This window comes from Psammomys obesus, unplaced genomic scaffold (assembly GCF_907164565.1).
Source record: "Psammomys obesus unplaced genomic scaffold, mPsaObe1.curated_primary_1811, whole genome shotgun sequence".
NCBI lineage: Eukaryota > Metazoa > Chordata > Mammalia > Rodentia > Muridae > Psammomys > Psammomys obesus.
The window spans coordinates 3,320,635-3,344,693 of NW_026590681.1; the positions used below are offsets into that span (position 1 = coordinate 3,320,635).

Consider the following 24,059-nt stretch of genomic DNA (forward strand, 5'->3'; position numbering starts at 1 on the left):
TGAAATATCTTGGACAATGAAAGAGTTCTTGTCTTCCTTTCCTTTCATAAACAAAGAAAAAGGAGAGCCAAGATGAAATGAAGGAAGGAGGAGAAGAAAAGGGTAGGGAAGAAGGGACAGAGGAGGAAGGAAGGAAAGAAAAGGGAGGGAAGTAGACAGGTACTGTTCCTTTAGACGAGTTGCTTCAAAGTGCTTCATATTTATGTTGTAGGAAACAAACAAATATCAAACTCAGCCATAAGTTGAATCCTGCTATACACTTTTTTAGGACATCGAAGAGAGAGAAAACAGGCAACAGGACAAGCGCCTACCATGGAGGGCCTCTGGAAGACTCTAACCAGTAGGGAATCAAAGCAGATGCTGAGTCTCATAGCCAAACTTTGGGCAGAGTGCAGGGAATATTATGAAAGAAGGGGGAGATAGTAAGACCTGGAGCTCCACAAGGAGAACAACAGAACCAAAAAATCTGGGTACAGGGGTCTTTTCTGAGACTGATACTCCAAACAAGGACCATTCATGTAGATAACCTAGAATTGCTACACACATGTAGCCTATGGCAGCTCAGTGTCCAAGAGGGCTCCTTAGTAATGGGAACACAGACTGTCTCTGACATGAACTCAGGGGCTGGCTTTTTGATCACTTCCCCTTCAGGGGGGGGGTGCAGCCTTACCAGGCCCGAGAGAAAGACAATGCAGCCACTCCTGATGAGACCTGATAGACTAGGGTCAGATGGAAGGGGAGGAGGACCTCCCCTGTTACTGGACTGAGGGAGTGGCATTGGAGAAGAAGAGGAAGGGAGGGGGATTGGGAGAGGACAAGGGAGGGGGCTACAGCTGGGATACAAAGTAAATAAACTGTAATAAATACATAAAAAATTTTAAAAGACAAAGTGAACCCAGGGTGGCCTTATGCCCTTGATTCTCTTGCTTCTACTGCCCAAGTATTGGGACTATAGATGTATGCCACCTTGCCATGCCCAGCTTAACCTGCTTAGTTGATGTATGATACCACATAAACTCCTTAAAGTCATTTTTTTTTCTATGATAGTGTGGGCCCCTGGTCAGCAGGGATCTAACCCTTGCCTTTATATAGTGAATGCCTAGCAGAGCAGAGCTGGGAGAATGAGGGCACGGACAAACCATGCACAAGAGGAAATAAAACAGGAGAGGAGGCTACAATTTTCTGGGTCTCTATTTTTGAAGGATGGCAATATCATTATTGCAGGGGCTTGTTCAGATGATACTCGGTATAAAAATGGAGGTAGTCAGTCACCAAATAGGACACTATTTTATATTTTACTTTATGTGACCCTTAAGACATGCCTGACAGAAAGTGGTGTATTTAATCCTGCTTTGTAGTTAAAGTTTAGCAAAGAACCTAGAGTTCAGACCCACTTTGTCTGTTTCCAAATTTTGTCTTCAATTCATGATGTCAAGGACCGTAGCCATCAGTGCACAGTATTACTTCTACTTCTTGACAGCCTTGGCAGGGATAGTGGGAGACAAGGTTTCCTTGCAAATGACTCTAGAGGCCAGTCATCACTGTGGCCACAGCAGGTAGGCAATGGTTTCTCCAGCAAAGATCCACTGCCTTCCCCACTTTCCTGTGAAGCTTTCTCACTTTGGCTTTAGAGTGCTACTCTTTTCAGTATTCTTCCTGGTCTACTATTTGGTACAGCAAATACCAAATCAGCTCATTTTAAAAGTCTCCACTCTAAATGTGTTATGTAAATCAGCAGTGGGCAAGGCTTCTACATTTGTGAAATGTCATAAAAATGTCAAGAATTTTTCTCATGAGTTGATAAAGTATATTTTTGTCATTATAAGTGGCCCCATAACCAAAAGGGAACTGGTTTAATGTCTTCATGAATGAGAGTTTCAGAAAACATGAATGAGGAAAAAAAAAACCAAAACCTTATTTTGTCATTTGTTCTATCAATAAAGATGTAAAGTTAATAATTGTGCTGTTTTCCACCAATTGGCTTAGATACCTGCCCATGTCTCTTCACTGTGCACCAACATCCACCTTGATTCAGAAACCCAGAGGTTCTGTGGTTCAGTTATTCATCCAGCCAACTACTCAACAAGCTCACATTGGATATCATGATAAAGACATATGAAATTACACAATTTCGTACTTACTTTCTCTTCCAGTTTTGGTTCTCTAGCCCTCATCCCTGCTTTCTCAAACTCATAATTTAGTAGATGAGAGAGATGGAGAGGTAAATTATGATGTGTGGAAAATCATAAATCAAAGAATACTTTAAGTTCTCAGAGGACACATGAAACAACTCCCAAAGGTCAAAGGGATCCTCAGAGAGGTTAGGATCTAGATGCTTCTAGATGAACATACTTCTTTAACAGGAAATCAAAGCATGAAATATCTTTCTTGGTAGCATCAGTAAAAATCAGGAGCTGTGATTTTATTATCATGTTGAGAGTACCTATGGTTGACATACACAATATGCTTTAAATTTTATAATGAAGCTACCTGTTCATGGATACCTCTCCTCAGTCTTGATTGATTTCCTCTTGAGTTCAGTTTCCTTACAATAATATATAAATACATGTATGTGTACATATACATATACATCATATGTACATGTATTTTAACTATGGCTTATGAAACAAGTTTAACCCTCTATTAGTGTGTTGCTTTTCAATGGGGGATGACACAAAGGAGACCACAGTAATGCCAAGGAGAAAAATTCCAGAGTGGAATAACTTAGGGGTAACTGTCGGTGGTGGCTATGTGTATCTGAGTGTATGCTTTTGTATCTGTTCCATAATACATTTCTTTAGATTTTGAGTCAAAAGACTGAAAACTATTCATCATGATAGAACTATTTCCATGCAGTTCATTGCAGCCGTGTTATATGAATTATGATTAAACCTTGGGTTCAGATCTGCTTTGTTTTTAGATGAAGTGACAAGTGACACAGGCTGACCTCATTACAAATCTGTCACCCCAGCCAGCATCTGCTTTAGTGAACTCTATATTTTACCACATAAAATGTTGTGTCCACATGGTTCTCGTTGTGGAATGAAATGATCACCTGTAACATTATTTTAAAATGAGTTTTCTACTCTGAATTTCAATTTACAAAATTAGAAGTAATCAAAGTGTAAGTAAAGAGTGTTAAAAATCTCTGTGTTACTAATATCTGTGACATTCATTTATTCCCGTGATTATACATGCAGCATCTGCTCCTTGTCTCGTGGTGTTCAGTGTGCAGGGAATTCAGTGACACAAAAGACAGACAAGGTTATGGCTATAGAAATAATAAGAACCAGGCGCAGTGGTAATGCCTGTAATACCAGCACTCAGGGAGGCAGAGGCGGGTGGATTTCTTTGAGTTCAAAGCTAGCCTATTCTACAAAGCATGTCCAGGACAGCCAAGGCTACACGGAGAAACCTTGTCTCGAAAAAACAAGAAAAAAATATTACTATTTTTTTTTAAAGTTGAGCATCTCCGCATTACATTTTTTTTCAAAATATATTTAGAAATAAAGTACAAACATATATAATAAAAGAAAATGTTTACATACTTAACTCCAGCTTAAGTAGGAAAGCCACACCTCAGCCCACAAAGCACAGAGTAAGTTAACTGTCCGGGACAAACAGCTTCTCCCAAAGGAGATTTTAGTCTCTTTTCATAGGTTTCAGATGTTTTATAGAATTACACAGTAGGAAACGTGTGCTTACACTGAATGTGCAAAATCAAAGTCTAAAGTTGTCCAGAGTATGAATTAGAAGAATTTTAAACAGAAAACCTTAAATTTTAACATGGAATTTCTCTGAGTTAGTCTTTGTTTTCTCTGCCTCATTCCCATGAATGTGGTAAAATGTAGTGAGATTTATTGTTTGAGATTTCAGAAGCTAGCTTCTCTTATTCCTGACATGATTTGTAAGTACTGCTTGTAAAATTTAGTTTCTTTGTCTCGCAATATTAAAAAATCATTTATCTACATTATAACTGTAGTTGAGAGACTAGTAAATGCTGCCAGGCAAGGACATAAACATTTTATCTTACTGAAGTGCTTTAATAAAATGAAGTCAGATGATTTCCTTCAGAAATTACTCCACTTATTTCATTGTTTCATGTTTTTTTTTTTTTTGTACCATCATGTTACTTCTATTGCTTTTGTATCCTATGTCCACTTGTTCCAATGGCTAACATTGCCGTTTTTAATTGCTCCATCAGAGTTATTTAGAAATATAATGTTTTTTGTTTGTTTGTTTGTTTGATTTACCCCAACCCCCAAGCCATGACATGTACACTACACCTGTATGCAGTTACCAGTAGAGGCCAGATACCTAAGAGCTAAAGTTACCATGCTGGTACCAGGAACTGCTTTAACCCAATGTCTGCTTTCATTGTTGGGATCATTGCTTGTCTTCTAATTTTCTCGATTCTATTTCCACCCCCCTCTAGAATAAATCCATACGTATTATTTTTCCATTGAAGATGGGAGGGAAGAAAAGAAGGTCACATATAGATAAGGCCGAAAATAAGGCATTTTATTGGTTATTTTAAAGCCCTCTACTCTCTCTCTCTCTCTTTTTTTTTTTTAAAGAAGACTGATAGTTCATGTTAGGGATGGTGTGAAAAGTTTAGAAACCCAGGAAATGGCCACTAATCTAGACACTTTCCTCACTCAAGAATTTACCTGTGATGATAGAAAGACAAAAACTGTAGCTGAGAATTCTTCAAACCTCGCCTTATTGTTTTCAATGAGGTGACATTTCAAGGTCATAATTAGATATTTTTAATCTCCTTAAGTCAGACACTTGTTTCATCCCCCTTTCTCTCAGGTAGGTTACAGTGCCATCATTGGACTCTGGCTTCCTGTGTAAACAGTCTGAGTTGAACAGAGGTTATCTTTGGAAACTTTCCCAGAAAGTGATGGCATATATAAAGAAAAATACTGAGTTTTGAGAAACACAAAAAAACTATGGAAATTTGTACTTGTGCCAGGCAAATCAAGTAAAAACACTATTTGACACTTGGCCTAGTTTTTTCTGCTGCTGTGTTAAAATCCTGACCAAAAGCAACTTAGGGGAGAAAAAGGTTTATCTGGCTTACAATTCTAGTTTACAGTCCATCACTGAGATGAAGTCAAGGCAGTAATTCTAGTAACTGTTTATATGACATACAAAGACAAGAAAAAAAGAAATGAATGTGAAGATTATTTGCTTGTGTTTAGCTCAGTTTCTCAAATCTTAACACTGTTCAAGTGGGGAATAGTGATACCCATGTGGGCTGAGTCTTCCCACTTTAGCAATCAAGACAATCCCCCACAGACATGCCCACAGGTTAGCCTGATCTAGAAAATTCCTCAATTGGAGCTGTCTTTCTCTCATGGTACTAGGCTGTTGCAAGCTGGCAGAAGTTGTGGTTCTTTGAGAAAAATCAAGAACCCTTATCCAAATTAACTAAAAGATTGTGAGAAAATATCCAAATTTGCAAAATCAGAAATGAAAAGAGAGACATAACAACAGACAGTGAGGAAATCCAGATAATCATAAGACATTTTAATTTTTTATTTTACCAAATTGGAAAATCTAAAAGAAATTGATAATTTTCTAGGTAGGTACCCATTTACCAAAGGTAAATCAATATCAGGTAAGTAATTTAAATAGACCTATAATCACCAGTAAAATAGAAGCAGCAATTAGAAATCTCCCAATCAAACATGGTTTTAGCTCAGAATTCTACCAGACTTTCAAAGAAGAGTTAATGCCCGTACTTCTGAAATTATTCCCCAGAGAAGAAACAGAAGGAATATTGCCCAATTCATTTTATGAAGCCACAGTTACCCTGATATGCAAACCACATAAAAACCTAACAAAGAAATATATACCAATTTCGTTATCAACATGGATGCAAAAATACTCAATAAAACACTTGTAAAACATACCCAAGTACACATCAGAAAAATCATCTGCCATGATCAAGTAAGGTTTGTCTCAAAGATGCACAGATGGTTGAATATACATAAATCAGTATAATGTAATCCACCATATTTAAAAAAAACCCTGAAAAACAGAAGCCACATGATCATCTCATTAGATGCAGAAAAGGCCTTTGACAAAAATACAACACCCCATCATCCCCATCATAAAATCTCCAGAGAGATTATGAATACAATACAGCAAGCCAATAGCCAACATCAACATAAATGGAGAGAAACTCAAAAGCAGCAAGAAGGCAAGATTGTTTACTGTCTCCATACATATTTAATATAGTACTTGAAGTTGTAGTAAGAACAACTAAGACAATTGAAGTTTTTCAAGTGGACACAAATTGTAAAGAAAGATGTCAGAAGTATCTTTATTTGCAGATGATGTGCTAGATACCCAAGTGACCCTTAAAAATCCTACCAGGAAACTTCTGCAGCTGATAACCACTTTCAGAAAGTAGGTATATACAAAATTAACTCACAAAAATCTATAGCCCTAGGTGTACAAATGACAGACTAAAAAAGAAATATGGAACCAACATCTTTTACAATATCCTCAAATAAGATATCTTGGGGTAACTATAACAAAGCAAGTGAGACTTGTATGGAAAAAACTTTAAGACACTAAAGAAAGAAATTGGAGAAGATATCAGAAGATAGGAAAATCTCTCATACTCATGGAGTGGTAGGATTATCATAGTAAAATGGCCATCTTACCAAAAACAATCTACAGATCAATGCAATTCCCATCAAAATTCCAACACAATTTTTATAGCTCTTGAAAGGACAATTTTCTGCTTTATAGGGAAACATAAAACACCCTGGATAGCTAAAACAATCATGAATAATAAAAAGTGCTTAAAGTCTTACCATCCCTAATTGTGCATTGTACTGCAGAGCTAGAGTAATAACAGCATGACATTGGCACTGGAACACAGACACTAATCAGTGGAATTGAACTGAAGACCCAGACATAAACCCACATACCTATGTACACCTGGTTTTTATGAAGAAACCAGATATACACACTGGGAAAAAAGATACCATCTTCAACAAATGGTGCTGGTTAAACTGGATGGCTGCATGTAGAAGAATCCAAATAGATCCATACTTATTACCTTACACAAAACTCAACTCCAAGTGGATCAAAGACCTAAACATAAATTGAGATACACTGACTCTGATAGAAGACAAAGTGGGAATAGCCTTGAACTCATTGGCACAGGAGAAGACTTCCTGAACAGAACATCACTAATGAAGGCACTAAGATCAACAATTATTAAATGGCTCATGAAACTAAAAAGCTTTTGTAGAGCAAAAGACACTGTCATTTGAGAAAAGTGGCAGTGTATAGAATGGGAAAAGATTTTTACCAACTACATATCTGACAGAGGGCAAATATCCAAAATATATAAAGAACACACAAAACTAGATATCAAGACAACAAACAATTTAAAATTGGGATACAAATCTAAACAGAATTTCAAAGGAAGGAATCTAAAATGGCTGAGAAACACTTTTAAGAAATGTTCAATATCCTTATTCACCAGGGAAATGCAAATCAAAACTACTTTGAGATTTTATCTTTATTTTTTTTTGACTTTTTTTTTAATTTTTTATTAATTACACTTTATTCATTTTGTATCCCCTCCATAAGCCCCTCCCTCCTCCCCTCCCGATTCCACCCTCCCTCCCCTTTCTGCATGCATGTCACTCCCCAAGTCCACTGATAGGGGAGGTTCTCCTCTTCTTTCTGATCTTAGTCTATCAGTTCTCATCAAAAGTGGCTGCATTGTTCTCTACTGTGGCCTGGTAAGGCTGCTCCCCCCTCAGGGGGAAGTGATCAACGAGCAGGCCAATCAGATTATGTCAGAGGCAGTCCCTCTTCCCATTACTATGTAAACCACTTGGACACTGAACTGCCATGGGCTACACCTGTGCAGGGGTTCCAGGTCATCTCCACGAATAGTCCTTGGTTGGAGTATGATTTTCTGGGAAGTTCCCTGTGTTCAAATTATATTGTTTTGTTGCTCTCCTTGTGGAGTTCCCGTCCCCTCCAGCTCTTACTATTTCCCACTTCTTAGATAAAATTCCATTCACTCTGCCCATCAGTTGGCCATCAGACTCAGCATCTGCTTTGACAGTCTATACTGCAGAAGCTTTCAGAGGCCCTCTGTGGCAGGTTTCAAGGTTGTTTCCTGTTTTCTTCTGGCTTTCAGAGGCCCTCTGTAGCAGGTTCTGAGGTTGTTTCCTATTTTCGTTTTCTTCTGATGTCCATCCTCTTTGCCTTTCAGGATGGGGATTGAACATTTTAGTTAGGGTCCTCTCTTTATCTTTATTTTATCTTAAAGTAGTTAGCCATGAGAATGGCTAAGATCCATAAAACAAGTGATATACGCTGATGAGAAGGTGGAGCAAAGAAAACATTCATTCATTGCTGATGGGTGTGCCAGCTTGCACAGCCACTATCAAAATCAGTCTGGTGCTTACTTAGGACATTTGAATTGATCTACTTCAAGATTCAGTTTACCACTCTTGGGCATATACTCAAAGGACACTTCATCCTAATACAGAAATACTTGCTCAACCATGTTCACTGCTGTTTTATTCATAATAGCCAGAAACTGGAAACAATCTAGATTTCTCTTCAACAGAAGAAGTGATAAAGGAAATGTGTTATATTTATAAAATGGAGTATTACTCAGCCATTAAAAGACAAAATCATGAGATTGACATGTAAATTGATGGAACTTGAAAAAAAAAATCCCAAGAGAGGTGGTAAAGACTCAGAAGACAAATGTAGCATATATTTTCTTATTAGCTGTTAAGTCAATGATAACCAAGCTACCGTCTATGAAATGGAGGTTGGATATACAGGGCAAGGGGCAGATAGATCTCCCTAGTAAAGGAAAATAGAATATATATAGTTATGGATGGATGGGGAGAAAGACTAGGATGAGAGGATTAAGTGGAGAGGTGGAAAGACAGGGATAAGGGAGGGAATATGGGAAGACAGCTGAAAAGAAGGGCCATTTGAGGGATAGTGTGGAAACCTAATACAGTAGAAGCTTCCTAAAATATATGAAGGTTATCTAAATGAAATCCCCAAATATTGGGGGGAAATAGCACCAACTTGCCATCTCTTTTCAATAAATGAAGATTTCAGTCCTGGGACTGGATCACATCTAATTGAGCAGTTGGCCAAAATCATCTCATTTGAACCTCCCAAAGAACACGTACTATTGCCAGTGCCATAGGTTGCTCTCCACAAATTAATGACAAGGCTCCATTGCTTATGACAACACCGACACAACTCATTGATTATGGAGTAGTTGAACTGGTATGTCAGTTTTTCCTTTTTAAATTTTTTTTTCCTTAACATTTTCTTCTTTCCTTTTAACACACTGATTCTTTTCGTATATAAATATGGTTTCCAGTTGAGAATTTTTATAGGAGTGTGCAAGGGAGTGAGTCTGATTCCTATGCTGTCTTCTTGGGCTCTTTTCCTTCCATTTGTTTATTTTGTCTTACTCTGATGTGTTAGTTTTTATTTTATTTTATTTTATTTTATTTTATTTTATTTTATTTTATTTTATTATTATCCCTTATAAGCCTGTTTGTTTTGTAATGAGACACAGAAAGAGGGTACATCTGGATGAGAGGTGAAATGAGGAACAAGGAGTAGTGGATGGAGGGAAAACTATATTGAAGATATGTGAGAAAAATGTATTTTCAATAAAAGGGAAACAACAACTAACCGCCACAATGCCTCTTCAGAACCCCTGTGCTATATTACTTTCATCACAAAAAGAGTATATTTAGCATAGCTGTAAGGTAAGTGAGGGAGAAAATGAAAGTTCCCTGTTGCTTCTGGTATTTTCCTACTGGATCTGTCTTGAAGGTCAGGCATTGACATGATGCATAATTTAAAACTTAAAATATGGGAAGGATGGATTATGGGGTGGCAGGCAGTGTGTGTGATAAGGGTACTTCAGTGCCCTTGAAAGCCTCCTTATTTTTTGAACCAGGTTTGCCATTATCCTGAATCAGTAAATACATCTGAACTCATTATTTATAACTGAAGTAATGAATAATAAGACAAGATTATTTTATCTAAGAGAAGATAGAATATAAGATTTTGAAAGTTCAAGGTGGTAAACATTTTGAACTCTTGTGATAGCTCCTGAAAACATATACATTACCATTCACTGGATAATGATGTTTGAATCATAAAAATTTATCAAGGATGTAATTTTTTATGTCAAGTGCACAGGTTCAGAAATTCAAAATGCTTTGTGGGGTTCTTTGAACTCAAACCTGGTCTAACTGAGCAATGATGTTATGGATTTCAGTTCACCAGGTCAAGTTCTGTCTGGTTGTTGTTGTCAATTTTGGTGCTGTCCATTCTCAATTCAAGGGATTATCCTTTTGGGGTGCTAAGGAGGACTGTGGAACCAACAGTTGCAATAGCAAGTCTGACTGAAACGAAAATTTTCAGTATCCTAAGTCTTCCTATTCTCTTTTTCTTTTTGTTTGTACTGTCACTGCATGCAAATAACGTGCCATTCTGGATATTTTAGAGCAAATAACCTATCCAGATGGAAGCAATAATAAATGCATAATGCATTTTCAAAGGCAGCTAAAATTGTGTGCAGTAGTTTGCTCTTGCAGATTTATGGGTAATTGGTTTTGTTGTTTTCTGATAAGGGATGTGAGCATGCCTCATTAGGTTTTACACTTGCTATCTGAGAATCAGGGAATACTGTGTGCTGCAGTCATGCACACTGGGTGGAGACGTTCACAGGGTGAGCCCTTGTACCAGACTTTTTGGGAAGTAAAAACCGGACACTTGGCTAGAGGGCCCTGTCCTTTAGAGGTGAACCAGACAGTGCAACATCTGCCTGCTCCACGCAAACCTTTTCATCTTAAAGTTCACATCCGAATACACAGCAGTTGGCTTGAATTGTCTGTGATGTCAACACAACACTGGGCTGTGGCGGAGAGAAGGAAACACAATCACACTTCATTTTAAAGTACAAACAGCTCCGGGTGCAAACACTTCTAAAATATGTTTAAATAGAAAATTTTAAGACATTGCATTCTTCTATTTGGAATGAACACTATCCCAAGTTACTAGAAAGCTCATGCCACTGAGTGTGTAAACTCACAGACCAGGAAAATAACTTTCCAACACCCAGTTTTAACATTGTGCTAAAGTCATTGACTGTTAAAACACTGAAGTTAAATTTGATCCCTTCCCAGCTCTCCACCCATTCTCTGCTAGGTTAGTGTTTGGGGGACAGGCAAGGGGCTGGAGGTTGGCCCCAACTCGGAATTGCTGCCAAGGGCTTGTAATACAATCTCTCCCATTTGAAGGGTAAATCAGTGTCAACCGCGTTTGCTGTCCAGCCGGGGAAAAAAAAAAGTAAGCTTTTTACTTCCGCTCGGTCCGTGTGGAGTGATGAAATGTAGGAAATCTGTTTCTGGCGAGAGGAATTAAAATCATTTTCCCAAACAGCACCAAGAGGAGCCATCACAGAAGTATGAAGAGGGGCGGTGAGGCCACAGCTGCCACCACCGTGCTGCTAGCCTGCAAGGAGCCAGGGCCACTGGACCGACGTCTGGAGGAGCCTTGGGGGCGCAGCCCGGAGCTCGGGTGCTGCTGAACTGCTGCAGAGGAGCCGCAGGGAGCAGCTGCTTTGGTGAGCAAGCCGCCAAGAGGGGACTTGCTGCTGAGCTACTGCAGACAGGCGCAGGGAGGGACCTGGAAGCAGCACCCGTGCAGCACCAAGGGTGAGCTGTGCTCACTGCAGTGGGGGACCTTCTGATGCCCTGGAAACAGCCTCCATCTCTCCATCCCTATTGTTGGGCAGCGCATGAAGCCCGCTGGGACCGCTCAGCCAACCAGGGGCGGAAGTGAGGAAGTTAGCGTGTGGATGTAAACGTACACGTGTGTGATGCTCAAGCGTGCCTGTGACGCTGTGCATGCTCTCTGCGGTTGTGGGGGGTGTAGAGGGACGTGGGGGGCTTGTTGGTCTTAGTCACACTTCCTGACCTGACGGTTTGAGTTTATGGGAACAAAAGAAAGAGAGGTCGCAAAGCAATTTGGGGTGACTGTTTCGGTGAAGGAGTTGGGTAGAGTTGAACAAACGTTAACTTATCTATACATAATTTTGTATTTCGATGAGGTGTTTCATTTTTAGCCCAGATTGGAGTCTGTTTAGGGAGCAAAGGAGTTTTTTTTTTTTTTTTTTTTCCTGAAGCCTTAATTACTCTGGCAAACAACTCTGTAGAGGATTGACTTGGTCCAGACATCCAGTTTCTAGTGTGGGGTCAGAATGGGAGCGAAGTCAGTGCTCTGCATTCTGTTTTCTCTATTCTAATACACATAGAAGGGGGGTGGATTTTACTTCTAATTACAATTTTTTAATTACAGTTTTTGTTTTTTTCCATTTTTTCCTTCATTTTTGCTTTTATCAGCTCCCTACCTACCACCCCAAACCTCTCCAACAAAGCTTGACTAATTGTGCACAGGAGATTTTAGGCAGAGGAAATAAGACCCATGTGTTTAAAGGGACACCCAGTTGCCCTCCTGGTGTTAAATAAAGGCTCAGACAGGTTGGGAGCCTCAGCCAGGCACAGGAAGTCCTTTCCTTCACACCTGTCCCAAGAGACTCTGAGAGGCAGGGCTGAGAACAAACCCTGTGCTCCTGCTGCTTTCCCCCAACCTCTTACTCTGTGCTCAGAACTACAGCTCACATCTGGCTTGCCTAGCTTGTCTTTGGCATCCATCAATGAGTCCTTCTTCAGGGAATGCCCTGCTCTAGCTGTGGAGAGCGAGGTGGTGGTGTTCCTTTCCAACATGGGTGTTCAGGTTTTGACTGCCTAAGACAAGGTAAGAACCAGAGGAACCAAGCCTGGGGACCCAGTGCTTAACCAGACACAGAAGAGCCAGTGCTGAGGGCAGCCTGAGAAGTTTCTGACTGGGAAAGGTAGCTTGGATTTCGGCCCTGTGCCCCTGAGCTTTAGGTGTATCTTTTTCATTTTATCCATAAGCACCCTACTTTGTGCTATAAACCGCTTTGCTGGGAAATAAATCCACACGGCAGAATTCACTTCATTCTGGTCAAAAGACTTGTGATAGCACCCCTGCCCCACAACAAGTTTTCTAGCATCTTGGTACCAACATTAGTTAAAGTTTGAGTTTGGAGATGTGGTGAAACTTCGGGGCTTAATTTAACCTGCAGCAACATGCCTTTTAGAACTCTGCTTCAGGACTGGTGGGCTGTGCAGGAGCCCTGGAAATACCTGTGCTGCTTAAAACAACTGGTGTACTTCTAACGGGTTTCCAGGAAGTTTTGTTTGACATTTCTGTAGAAATTGTAGCATTATTTTTGTGGTTTTGTAGCTTTGATATTGTGTCTCAAACAAGAGCCAAATTCTTTCCTTTTTCTTGAACTGTTACCAAAGTTTTCTGCTCAGTGTAGTTAGAAGAGAAGAAAGAGCAGGAGGGAGAGCAGAAGTATCTCTTGTCAAGGTGGGTTAAGGTGCTTGCTAACTTCTTGGATTACTTATTTTCAGTAGCAATTCAAAGGAGATTTTGCTATTTTTTTCTTTACATGAAATATATTTGTATGTGTAGCATATATATCTGAAGAGTATGATGAATTCTGATAGTTCATTGCTATATTTGAGGTACAATGTAATTTTTGTGTGATGAACATGCAAATCTTCTCACAAATGAAGGCTTGCCAATTCAGCTTACATAAACTTCTGATGTGAGCCACAACAATTTCCAATTAATGATCTTAAATGGTTTTCTACTTAGATTGTGTCTCAATTTAATATGGCAGAGGTCGAAAAGTCTGTGCTTCACTGTTGGGAAGAACGGTTTAGTAGGATTTTGAGAACAACTTAAAAATATCTCAACTGCCAGAAAGATTTTTTTTCTTGAGAAAGACTTGTGCATGTGTGTTCGAGTGCTCATATGTGTGTGTGTGTGTGTGTGTGTGTGTGTGCGCGCGCATGTGAATGGGTGCATGTGTGCGTGAATATGTGTGTGTGATCATTTTATTCAAGATAAGTCACCATGGATCTGTCAGTAAGAAAGAGATGCCTGAAGAGTTAGCAACACAGACTAGATAAAGGAGGGTACAAAAATTTAATGACTGTGTGAATACCCCATTACTTTGGGCAAAATATCTTCCTGGGCCACCAGTCTCTTATGAATGTTTGAGAATTTGTCTTCATGGCTTTTCCAAGAGCCTTTTGTGTCTATTCCTTAGTCAGTTAACTAAAGCTGCATATTATTTTGCTTGATATTTGCTCAATTTATTTTGATTTGGTACCTTGACAGATATTGTCTCACTACAATATCTAGAACTGCCTTTATGGATTAAATTGTGGACTTTATTTTCTGATTAGGCTCTTGAACTAGATTTCACATTCATAACTTGGAATAAGGATGCAGACATGTGATCTCAGCACCTGGGAGGCTGAGGCAGGCACACTTCAAATTTTAGGCCTAGGTGGGCTACATATTGGGTTGGGGAAACTGGGCTATATAGTGAAACAAAATTAAAACATAAACTGATAATAGTAACAGTATCCTTATGAGAGACAGACAGGAGTGGATATGAACAGGAGGGGAGGTGGAGCAAAACAAGGAGTAGAAGGGGGGAATTCATAATCAGGATTTATTATGTGAGAAAAAAAGTCGGTTTTTAATACAAGAAAAAAACAACAGGAAAACATTTTGCGTTCTGAACATTGGTTGAGGATCTACATTTTGCAGAGATGTTTTTGGTTGGTCAAAATAAGTCACATGACAATAAGGTTCTCAGGAAATGGAATACACCTTTCTTGGCTATTCATTCTTTGAGTCTAAACAAAATGACATTTTCTCCTAGATTCTGGAAGAGTTTTTGGATTGACACATTCATTTTGTTTTTAATTTTAAAGGACAGTGTTAATGACCTATAATCCTTATTTCTGCATTGTTTTGAACCTTTAACACTTAAAACCTAATGGTTCGAAGTGAAGTCAGCACTGTTTTTGAAAAGGAGATGAGAGGGTTGGAGGTAGAGAGTGAGACACAGAAGAAGTTTGCACAGTAGCTATAGCCACCTATTTGTTACAGTGAGCATAGACTCCTGGCACACAGACCCAAACACTCTGTTTATTCCCTTGTGCTTCTGTTTTTTCATTCTTTACAATTTATTTTCTGTGTAATACTGTAATATGTTTTCTCTGTCATGCCAGTCTAGAGATAGGAGAAACTATTTTGACCATAATTAAAGTACCCCATAGGAGGATGGAAGAATTCTTTTTTTTTCCTCCTCAGAGTAAAATATACACTTTGAGCTGTATTCTAGAGTAATGGGCTAGACAGTCTTTCAACATGATGTTTAACTTTCAGGCTCATTAACTCTTCCTCCTTCCCTTGGGGTCATCCATGTCTCATCACATTCATAATTGCTATTCCAGAGTCCCCTTTGCTATGGAAAGAAGGGGAAACACAGGATCTTTGAAGGATTTTGTGGATGTTTCTGCATGTTTTTCACTGTAAGGTTTAATTTTTATTCATTTCAAGTCCTGACAGTTAAGTTACTGACATTTAGATGCAGAAAGCCTGCAGGAGCTCCAATTTAGTGAACTCGTACATGCATTTGAGGTCTTACTTTTTTCAATTAGTTGACTTTAATACTAAACAAAGTTGATTGATCCTTTAAAATATTTCGATTACATAAATTTCATTGAAAATTTATTTCATTGTTTACATATTAAAAGTTTTTATTCTTATTCTGACTGTTGTGTTCAGTGTGTCATTGATCATTTCATTTCCTGTATTTAAATTTACTACTGACATGTTTTGTAGTCTTGGAAACTTTAAAAGTGCTCCAAAGAATTAGCATGATCTTGTCCTTAAACTTTTCTTTAGGACCTAACTCAGTTCATCAGTATTTATTACAAATTATAAAAGGATCAAATTCCAAACTTATCTTTTTATTCAACTAGTATGAACTTAAAAAAAACTTAAAGTTTAACTAGGTTGTATCTGCTAAGAGATTCGTATCTTTATTTTTTCATTTTTATCATTTTTTAATTGTATAACTAATGTGTTTCATTATGACATTTTTCATGTTTTAATATACTTTGATCATCTCAATTTCCATATCCTGTTTTTCCCTACACCTTGTCTTCTATCTCCAAGCCCTCCATCTACTGTGATTATTGTATCTTTTCTTTCCTTTTTCTTCTCTTTTCCTTCTTTGTTCCCTCCCTTCACCCCTGTGCTTTTCGTTCCTTCTTACTTTCTATCCTTCCTTCCTTCCTTCCTTCCTTCCTTCCTTCCTTCCTTCCTTCCTTCCATCTTCCTTGTTTCCCCTTTTTCTCTTTTTTTTTTTTCCATTTCAGTCATTTCAATGACAGTTTGTTTCACCATGTGGTGAATTTCTCAGACTCCATACTTTTTTTTTTTTTTCCTAGCTGGATCCATTTCTGTTTCCTACCTGATTTTAGCCAATTCTAAGGCCTGAGTATAGAGACTTTAAGAAACTTACTGAGTTGTGCTCAGTGTAATGATGACTTCAAATATGGAAAATAGAGGGGGAGAAATTAGGTTTCCTATCTTTGTTCTTTTTAGAGAGGACTTAGACGAGTAGTCTCTGTTAAAATACCTTTGTGTCTCTTTGTGTTTGTCATAGGTTAGTTATTTAATCTTTATAGTATTTAAATTACCCATTAAGCCTCTGGGGAAATCTGACCCCATTTTTACTGACTGTCTCTACTAAATTTGTGGTTATGTACAAGGTATCAAAATAAAACTAGCTTAATTATCCTTACTGATTTTAGTTAATTTATCTGTCCATATTAGGAGATAGTTTGGATTACATTTCTGGTGAAACACAAGAGAGATTGCATGAGAAATAAAGGTGCTACTGTCAAGGCAAAATAACAACTTCACTGTTGAGCAAGGTTGAGGGGAAGGATTGTGTCCCTCTGCCTCGCTGGAACTGTTGCATGCCATTAGGCTCACTGTAAGCGATCCCCTGATGGAGTCTGTGCTGGACAATGAGCTTCAGAACCCGAGGCGTCTTCTTGCCTTTGTAGAGCAACACAGGGCTCCGAAGCTTCAATGGGAGTAACAGGGCATACAATAGGGTGTAGGTAGAATTACTGCGAGACCATATCTCACTTTCAGGGAAGTAGTGGGAGAGATTGTGTCTTGAGAAGGAAGGCTTTTTAGAGGTAACCCTTTTAAGATTTCAATTAGCTCTTTAAATGTAACTCATGTGCTTAGATGTATGATTGATTACATGCATGTTGACAGGCTAACTATCCTGTAGTATCCCAGTTAGCTACACACAGAGGTATTATTTTGCTGGAATGAACATAATTTTTAAAAAGTTTGGATTGAAAATATTTCAGGTGTTTTTTTCTTTAATTTTTAATCACAGAAGTTTAGAGAAACTCTGAGCAACACTCATTAACTGAAAGAGAATAAACAACAGCAACATTCTAATTCTTAGGTTGACAAACTTGTAGCCTATGACAAGGTATAGTAAACACAGATCACCTTAACGTTTCACTTCAGATGCTTAGAGAATGTCAAGATTATGTGCATAAAAAATGAAATTGTACCTTTCAGCTGTATATTTTTATATACTTTATATATTTACTACCTCTCCCAAAAGGCTTTTCTAAGATTTTGAAGATAACCACATTTTGAATTTAAAAAAACAAAAATAGATAAATAATCATTATTTATTTAATAATTCAAAAGTAAACTTTTAAAAGAAATTAACCTAAATAAATTAGAGTTGAGAGTAACTACATTGGAGTACTGTGCAAAGTTTGAAAGAGTAAAACCCTAAAGTCACTTCAAAATGCTTAGATGAAATATCCAGGATGTCATATGCATCTAATGACTTGCCTGTTGCAAATACTCTTGTGTTTATTGTCATTTGGTTATACTTCCTTTGGCTATTTTATGTACATACTGACTTGTAGCCAGAGCAGGTCCCATGATAAAATAACTCTAAATGAAATGATTGAGCTGTTTTGGACAAAAGGGAAATAATTTTATATCAAATAAAAGACTGCTTTAGTATATTTATTTTACTTACTTAGTATCAGGTTTTACAAATAATTCATATGGGGCCTGTAGATGTAGAATGCTTGCCTAGTGTGCGAAAGGCCCTGGGATTGTTTCCCAGTACCCCGTATACCAGCCTGGGGCACACCTGCAATCCCAGAATTCAGGAGATGGGATAGAGAAATCAGAAGGCTAAGGTCACTCTTAACTTTATAGCATTTCTGAGGCCACCCTGGGTTAATTGTAATTTTGCCTTGGGAAAAAAAAAAAGTTAGAAAGATGATATACTTAAGGATATAATGTAGTACTTAATTAAATATATTTCCATACTTTAAAATATTTATTTAAATACTTTATCACTCAAATATAGATTTATGCTATGCATACAATGAAGTAATCAGGTTATGAAATAATTTTATTTTATTTATTTATCATTATTGTGCTGTGTATTAATACAAGATATCTAATATGCAAAGCAAATTCTCTGTCACTTCTAATTTCAGAAGTAAAACACTGAAGTACTTCTTCTCTAAAATGTTACAAACAAAACTCAATATGTAAAAACAAAAATCAGGAAGATACAGAGCAAGGAGGAAATCATGGTAGAGGAGCAAAAGCCACGAAGGCAGAGCTTGTTAGAGCAGTGTTTTCCTAAGGCATTCTGTCAGACTGTCTTCATGGAAAAAATTCTCGGGGTCTGAAGAACAAGATTCTAGCCTAACTGTGTTGTGATGCCTTGTAGTCAGATTGCTTATGCCACTGGCCCTTTCTGATTTTGGCCTTCTGTGATTTTCAGAATTGTAGTGGAGACTCCTTGAACATACCTCCTCTTCTACCCAACACTTACTGCTTTAATTGTGGAACTTTGAATGAGTGTGGCCATCACCAGTGAACTGCATGCTGTGCTTAATATTTTGGCAGCAGTCTTACCAACAATTCCCAAGCGTTTATTATAAACTGTGTGAATACTGTCAGTGCTCAGGGTCAACACTTAAATTCTGTGGAAATCTCTGGCTTCAAAAAAGTCAGACACAGAAAAAATAATGAGACAACTGAATTTATTATTGAGTTATCTCTTAATAAAGCTTTGTGTCTGGGGAAAAAAAGTCAGATACTAAAATCTCAGTTTAACCACATTTTACTGTGACTGTTTGCAAATACATTGTTTTACATGAACTTAGCATTTATTGTTTGATTTTCTCTTTGACCTTTGATTGTTTCTGTTACCAAGTACCTGCCCAAAGTTAGAGAGCCAGATGAATAAAGCAAATACTATCTCCTGGGTTTAATAATTAATAGCCCTAGCAGACATCACCTAAGGCCATGGATGAGGCCCAGTACAATATCATGGTAGTGAAAGTTTTTAATTCTTAACTTGTACGGAAATCTGTTGCTCTTTTATCTTCACACCAGGTATTGGGAGTGGATAAATGATGTGCACGACCCTGAGCCCCAAGGTTCGCAGCGGGCCTGGCCTGTCTGATATGCATCAGTACAGCCAGTGGCTGGCCAGCAGACATGAAGCTAATTTGTTGCCGATGAAAGAGGACTTGGCCTTGTGGCTAACCAACCTATTAGGTAAGGTTATAAGATATCACGTTGTGAATAGAGATAACAGCGTCTTGTGCATTTCACCTCCTCTCATAGTGTCCTTCTCCCAAGCATGTGACCGCACCTGGGAAAGAAAGACCTTCTTTATTGGGATTTGTCGTCTGGGAAATCCGAAGCCTGTGGAAATTTAAATTAATTTCCCAGTGCTTCTCATGTTAGCTGTGTTTCATATTCCAGCATCTTCCAGTGGAATGTGAAAATCTGTGGTCAAGTTGCTTATACCATTTCTGTTCTGGTCTGATTATTTTTGACTCGTGGGTTTGCAGCTGACCACTTTGACTTGTGCTTTGGGTCAGGCTGCTGGCTCTGTGAAATCTGCTTCTAAAATTGTCTTTCTTGCCCTACTTTTACACACACCTTCCAAAATTGCTGAGTGCTGAAACTCAGGGAGAACACCTATGTTTGTTCAAATGGGCTGACTAGACTAATTTAGCTTTGAACTAAATTTTGTTTTGTTTTGTTTTAAATGTCTTTTTGGGAAAAATATTGTTGAGAGAAATGATATTGAAAGCTAAAGGTGTCTTTTCATTTGTCTGAAGACTTAATGATGAAAGTACAGCAATGAAGGGTATAGATTTGTACGTTTAAAGGCTTTTCACATAAGTAGCTATAGCATCCCCAGTAACAGATTTCCCCAGAAAAGAAGAGTGAGACACAACTTTCTGACCCTACAGAGTTTTCAGGATGTAGGATTGGACTGTTGAATAAGCAGAGCTGCTGTGGTGCTCTGTGGTTGGCTGAGTGGATCCATGTACACTATTTATCACTGAAGCAATCCTGCCAAGTGCAGGCTTCACTCTCTAGCTAAGATGGGGTTCACATACAGCACCCCTCTGACTAAAATCTAGCAAAGGTTGAGAATCCATTAGCCTTTTGCAGAGTTTTTTTTCCTGCTTATCCTGGCTTTTTATACTTATTTGCTAATTTTAAAAGTTTTTGGCTATGGAAAGGTATTTATTTTTTTCTTCACCAGCAGCACCCCATTTTGAACAACTCTATGGTTTAACCAGAACTACCAAATGTGGATATAGAGAACATACCCTTCAGAAAGGTTTTCAGGACCCATTTTCCCCAAGCCAGGCCCTCTAGCCCACCCTTTCTCTAACAGAAGGGAGAGACTTGCACTTGGTAATAATTCTGAAGTACTTTTTGGCTGGGCACAGTGATACATGCCTATAATCCCAGAACTCATGGAGGCAGAGGAAGGCAGATCATTATGAGGTCAAAGCCAACCTGGTCTACAAAACAAGTCCAGGACAGCCATGGCTACACAGAGAAACCCTGCCCCGAAAAACCAACCAACCAACCAACTAACCAAACAAACAAACAAACAAAACAAAAAGCTGTGCCTTTTAACTTCATCAAATAGAGGGGGTTGTTGCCTCCATGGCTCAGCCATCGGCTGCTGGTTTAAGTGATCACTGGAATTGTGATACAGAAATTCAGAGTAGCAGCTCTACAGAGTATGTTGATGCTTGAGTGCCAGTGGTCACTTCCTGGCCCCAGACTCTCTGTGTGTTGTTTTTAGAGTTAATCATTGTGTCTGCTTTGCAAGTTAATATGATAGGAAATATTTAAAATATACATAGTACTTAGCATGGATCTTGGATCATAGTTAATATTATATAAGTTGTTCCATTTATAAAGTTCAGTGAAATTATTAATTTTCTAAAAGGCTTGTTGGGGGCAACATCATACACTGCTTTGAAGACAGTATTAGTGAGTTGTAATCGATAGTGTGAGATCAACAAGGGGCCTGGGAGATGTTAGGACAGGAGGAAAGGGTGAGTGAGTACAACGTAGCCTGATTACACAGGCATGACCCAGTGTTGGGTGACTAGGTCATCAAGGTGTTCTGTTTAACCAATGTGATCATTCTCAAAGTGGCTTGATCAGTATGAGCAGCACAACACAGCCTCAAAGAACAGTGTCAGTGTGTGTAATGGAAAGATCCTTGGATTAGAAATCAGGAGACCTGGCTCCTTTCTGGGCATCAGAAGACCTGGCTTCAGCTTTTGGCCGTTCCACTGGTAGGAAACGTGCCCGAAGTCACTCATCTGCCTGTTCTGGGCTTGCTGTCCTCAAACATAAATGAAGGAGTTGGAGGGGATGCTCTTTAATATGCTTTCCAGCTCTCCAAATCTATATTTCCAAGAAATCTGAATCTGGAGATTTGGTTGGGGGCAGTTTAAGTCAACAAAATGCACAAATAAGCAAAAAGAATTATGTAAATGAATGATTTTTAAAGAATAAGATTATCTTGTTAAATATTTATTAGTAATTGTAGCAAATGAAATTGATGGTTTGTGAAACATTCCAGACAAGGGATCCTAAAAGTATAAAAACAAAAGAAAACTATAGCTATTGAATAGCATATGAATAGACTGGAATTCACCTGAGGTACACAGAGAGAACACCTCAAGGCAACACCCTCATGATAATTTGGAATCTAAACACTTGAAATTGTTTAAAATGGAATAATATCTAGAGATAGGAAAATAACTGTGTTTTGCAAGGTAATGAGAAAAGAACAAGCACATACACATAGATAAAAAAGGTAAATTTTTATAAAATATTCTTTACTAACTGAGAAATATTACATATTTTATTGCCTCTTTCTCTTTCTATCTCTCTCTCTCTGTCTCTCTCTTCCTCTGTCTTTCTGTCTGGGTCTTAGATTTTAGCTTCTTTTTGCTTAGACTATAGAACTGTCTTGGTGACAATCTCCATGTTGGCCCTGCTTCCATATAAAGCACCACATTCTTCAGTGAGACAGAAATGTAAAGCTTTTAGATTTTTGCTATCGTGGGGTCATACTTACAAAGAACTTTGCTGAACCCATTTTAGTTATTTGTTTAAAATGTACTGTTAATACACCCATCAGAATGGCTAAGATCAAAAACGCAAGTGACAACATATGCTGGGGAGGATGTGGAGAAAGGGAAACCCTCCTCCATTGCTGGTGTGAATGTAAACTTGTACAACAACTTTGGAAATCAATCTGATGCTTTCTCAGACAATTAGGAATAGTGCTACCTCAAGAGTCAGCTATATCCCTCCTAGACATATACCCAAAAGATGCTCAAGTGTACAACCAGGAAATTTGCTCAACCATGTTCATAGCAGCTTTATTCATAATAGCCAGAATCTGGAAAAAACCCAGATGTCCCTTAACAGAGGATATAGAAATTTTGGTACATTTACACAATGGAACACTACTCAGCAATTAAAAACAAGGAAATCATGATATTTGCAGGCAAATGATGGGAACTAGAAAAGATAATCCTGAGTGAGGTGTCCTGGAAGCAGAAAGACACACATGGTATATACTCACTTATAAGTGGATATTAGACATACAATATAGGATAAATATACTAAAATCTATACACCTAAAGAAGCTAAGCAAAAGGAGGAGCCTGGGTCAGATGATCAATCCTCACTCAGAAAGGCAAATGGGAGGGACATTGGAGGGGGAAGAAAACAGGAAACAGGACAGATAGGAGTCTACCACAGAAGGCCTCTGAAAGAATCTACCCAGTAGGGTACTGAAGCCGATGCTCAGACTAAGAGCCAAACTTTGGGCAGAGTGAAGGGAATCTTATGAAAAAAGGGGGAGATGAAAGACCTGAAGGGGACAGGACCTCCACAAGGAGAGCAACAGAACCAAAAAACATGGGGACAGGGGTCTTTTCTGAGACTGATGCTCCAACCAAGGACCATGCATGGAGATAACCTAGAACCCCTGCTCAGATGTAGCCCAGGGCAGCTCAGTCTCCAAGTGGGTTCCATAGTAATGGGAACAGGGATTGTCTCTGACATGAACTCAGGGGCTGGCTCTTTTATCACCTCCCCCTGAGGGGGGAACAGCCTTACCAGGCCACAGAGGAAGACAATGCATCCAGTCCTAATGAAATCTGATAGGTTAGAGTCAGAGGGAAGGGGAGGAGGACCTCCCCTATCAGTGGACTGGGGGAGGGCATGGGAGAAGAGGGAGGAAGGGTGGGGACTACAGCAGGGATACAAACTGAATAAATTGTAATGAATAAAAAAATAAATTAATAAAAAATGTAACATTAAAAATATGCTTATTAATGAAGTCAGCGGTTAAACTTGTGTTTCTGATCCTATACATAAACTGTCAATTGGAGATGAACTTTTTTTTTTTTTGGCTTTTGAGATCTTTTTCATTTGAAGGTAATCTTAATGCTATTAAATTCACAAATATGCTCTTTTTTATTACCCAATCCTAATTATCTAAAACACACCTTGCAAACATACAATATCTATTCTGTCCATATCTCAGTACCCATTCATCATGGTTTTGGAAATGTGGCAATAGATTCACCTTAAATTGGAAGTCAGCAGGTGTTTCTTTACAGTTAACTTTA

General features: G+C 38.5%; 1 protein-coding gene across 3 annotated transcripts in view; it reads left to right on the plus strand.

Annotated features, from left to right (window-relative positions):
- Nucleotides 1-24,059, plus strand: part of Gas2 (growth arrest specific 2) — a 145,426-nt gene that overhangs the window by 8,666 nt on the left and 112,701 nt on the right. For 2 of the 3 annotated variants that reach the window (XM_055608340.1, XM_055608341.1), the window contains exon 1: nucleotides 19,381-19,638. In XM_055608340.1, the coding sequence (XP_055464315.1) occupies nucleotides 19,491-19,638 (148 nt within the window). In that variant the 5' untranslated portion in view covers nucleotides 19,381-19,490. Of the gene's footprint in view, nucleotides 1-11,481; nucleotides 11,666-19,380; nucleotides 19,639-24,059 lie in introns of those variants that run through there. The other variant, XM_055608339.1, reaches the window with a different exon arrangement.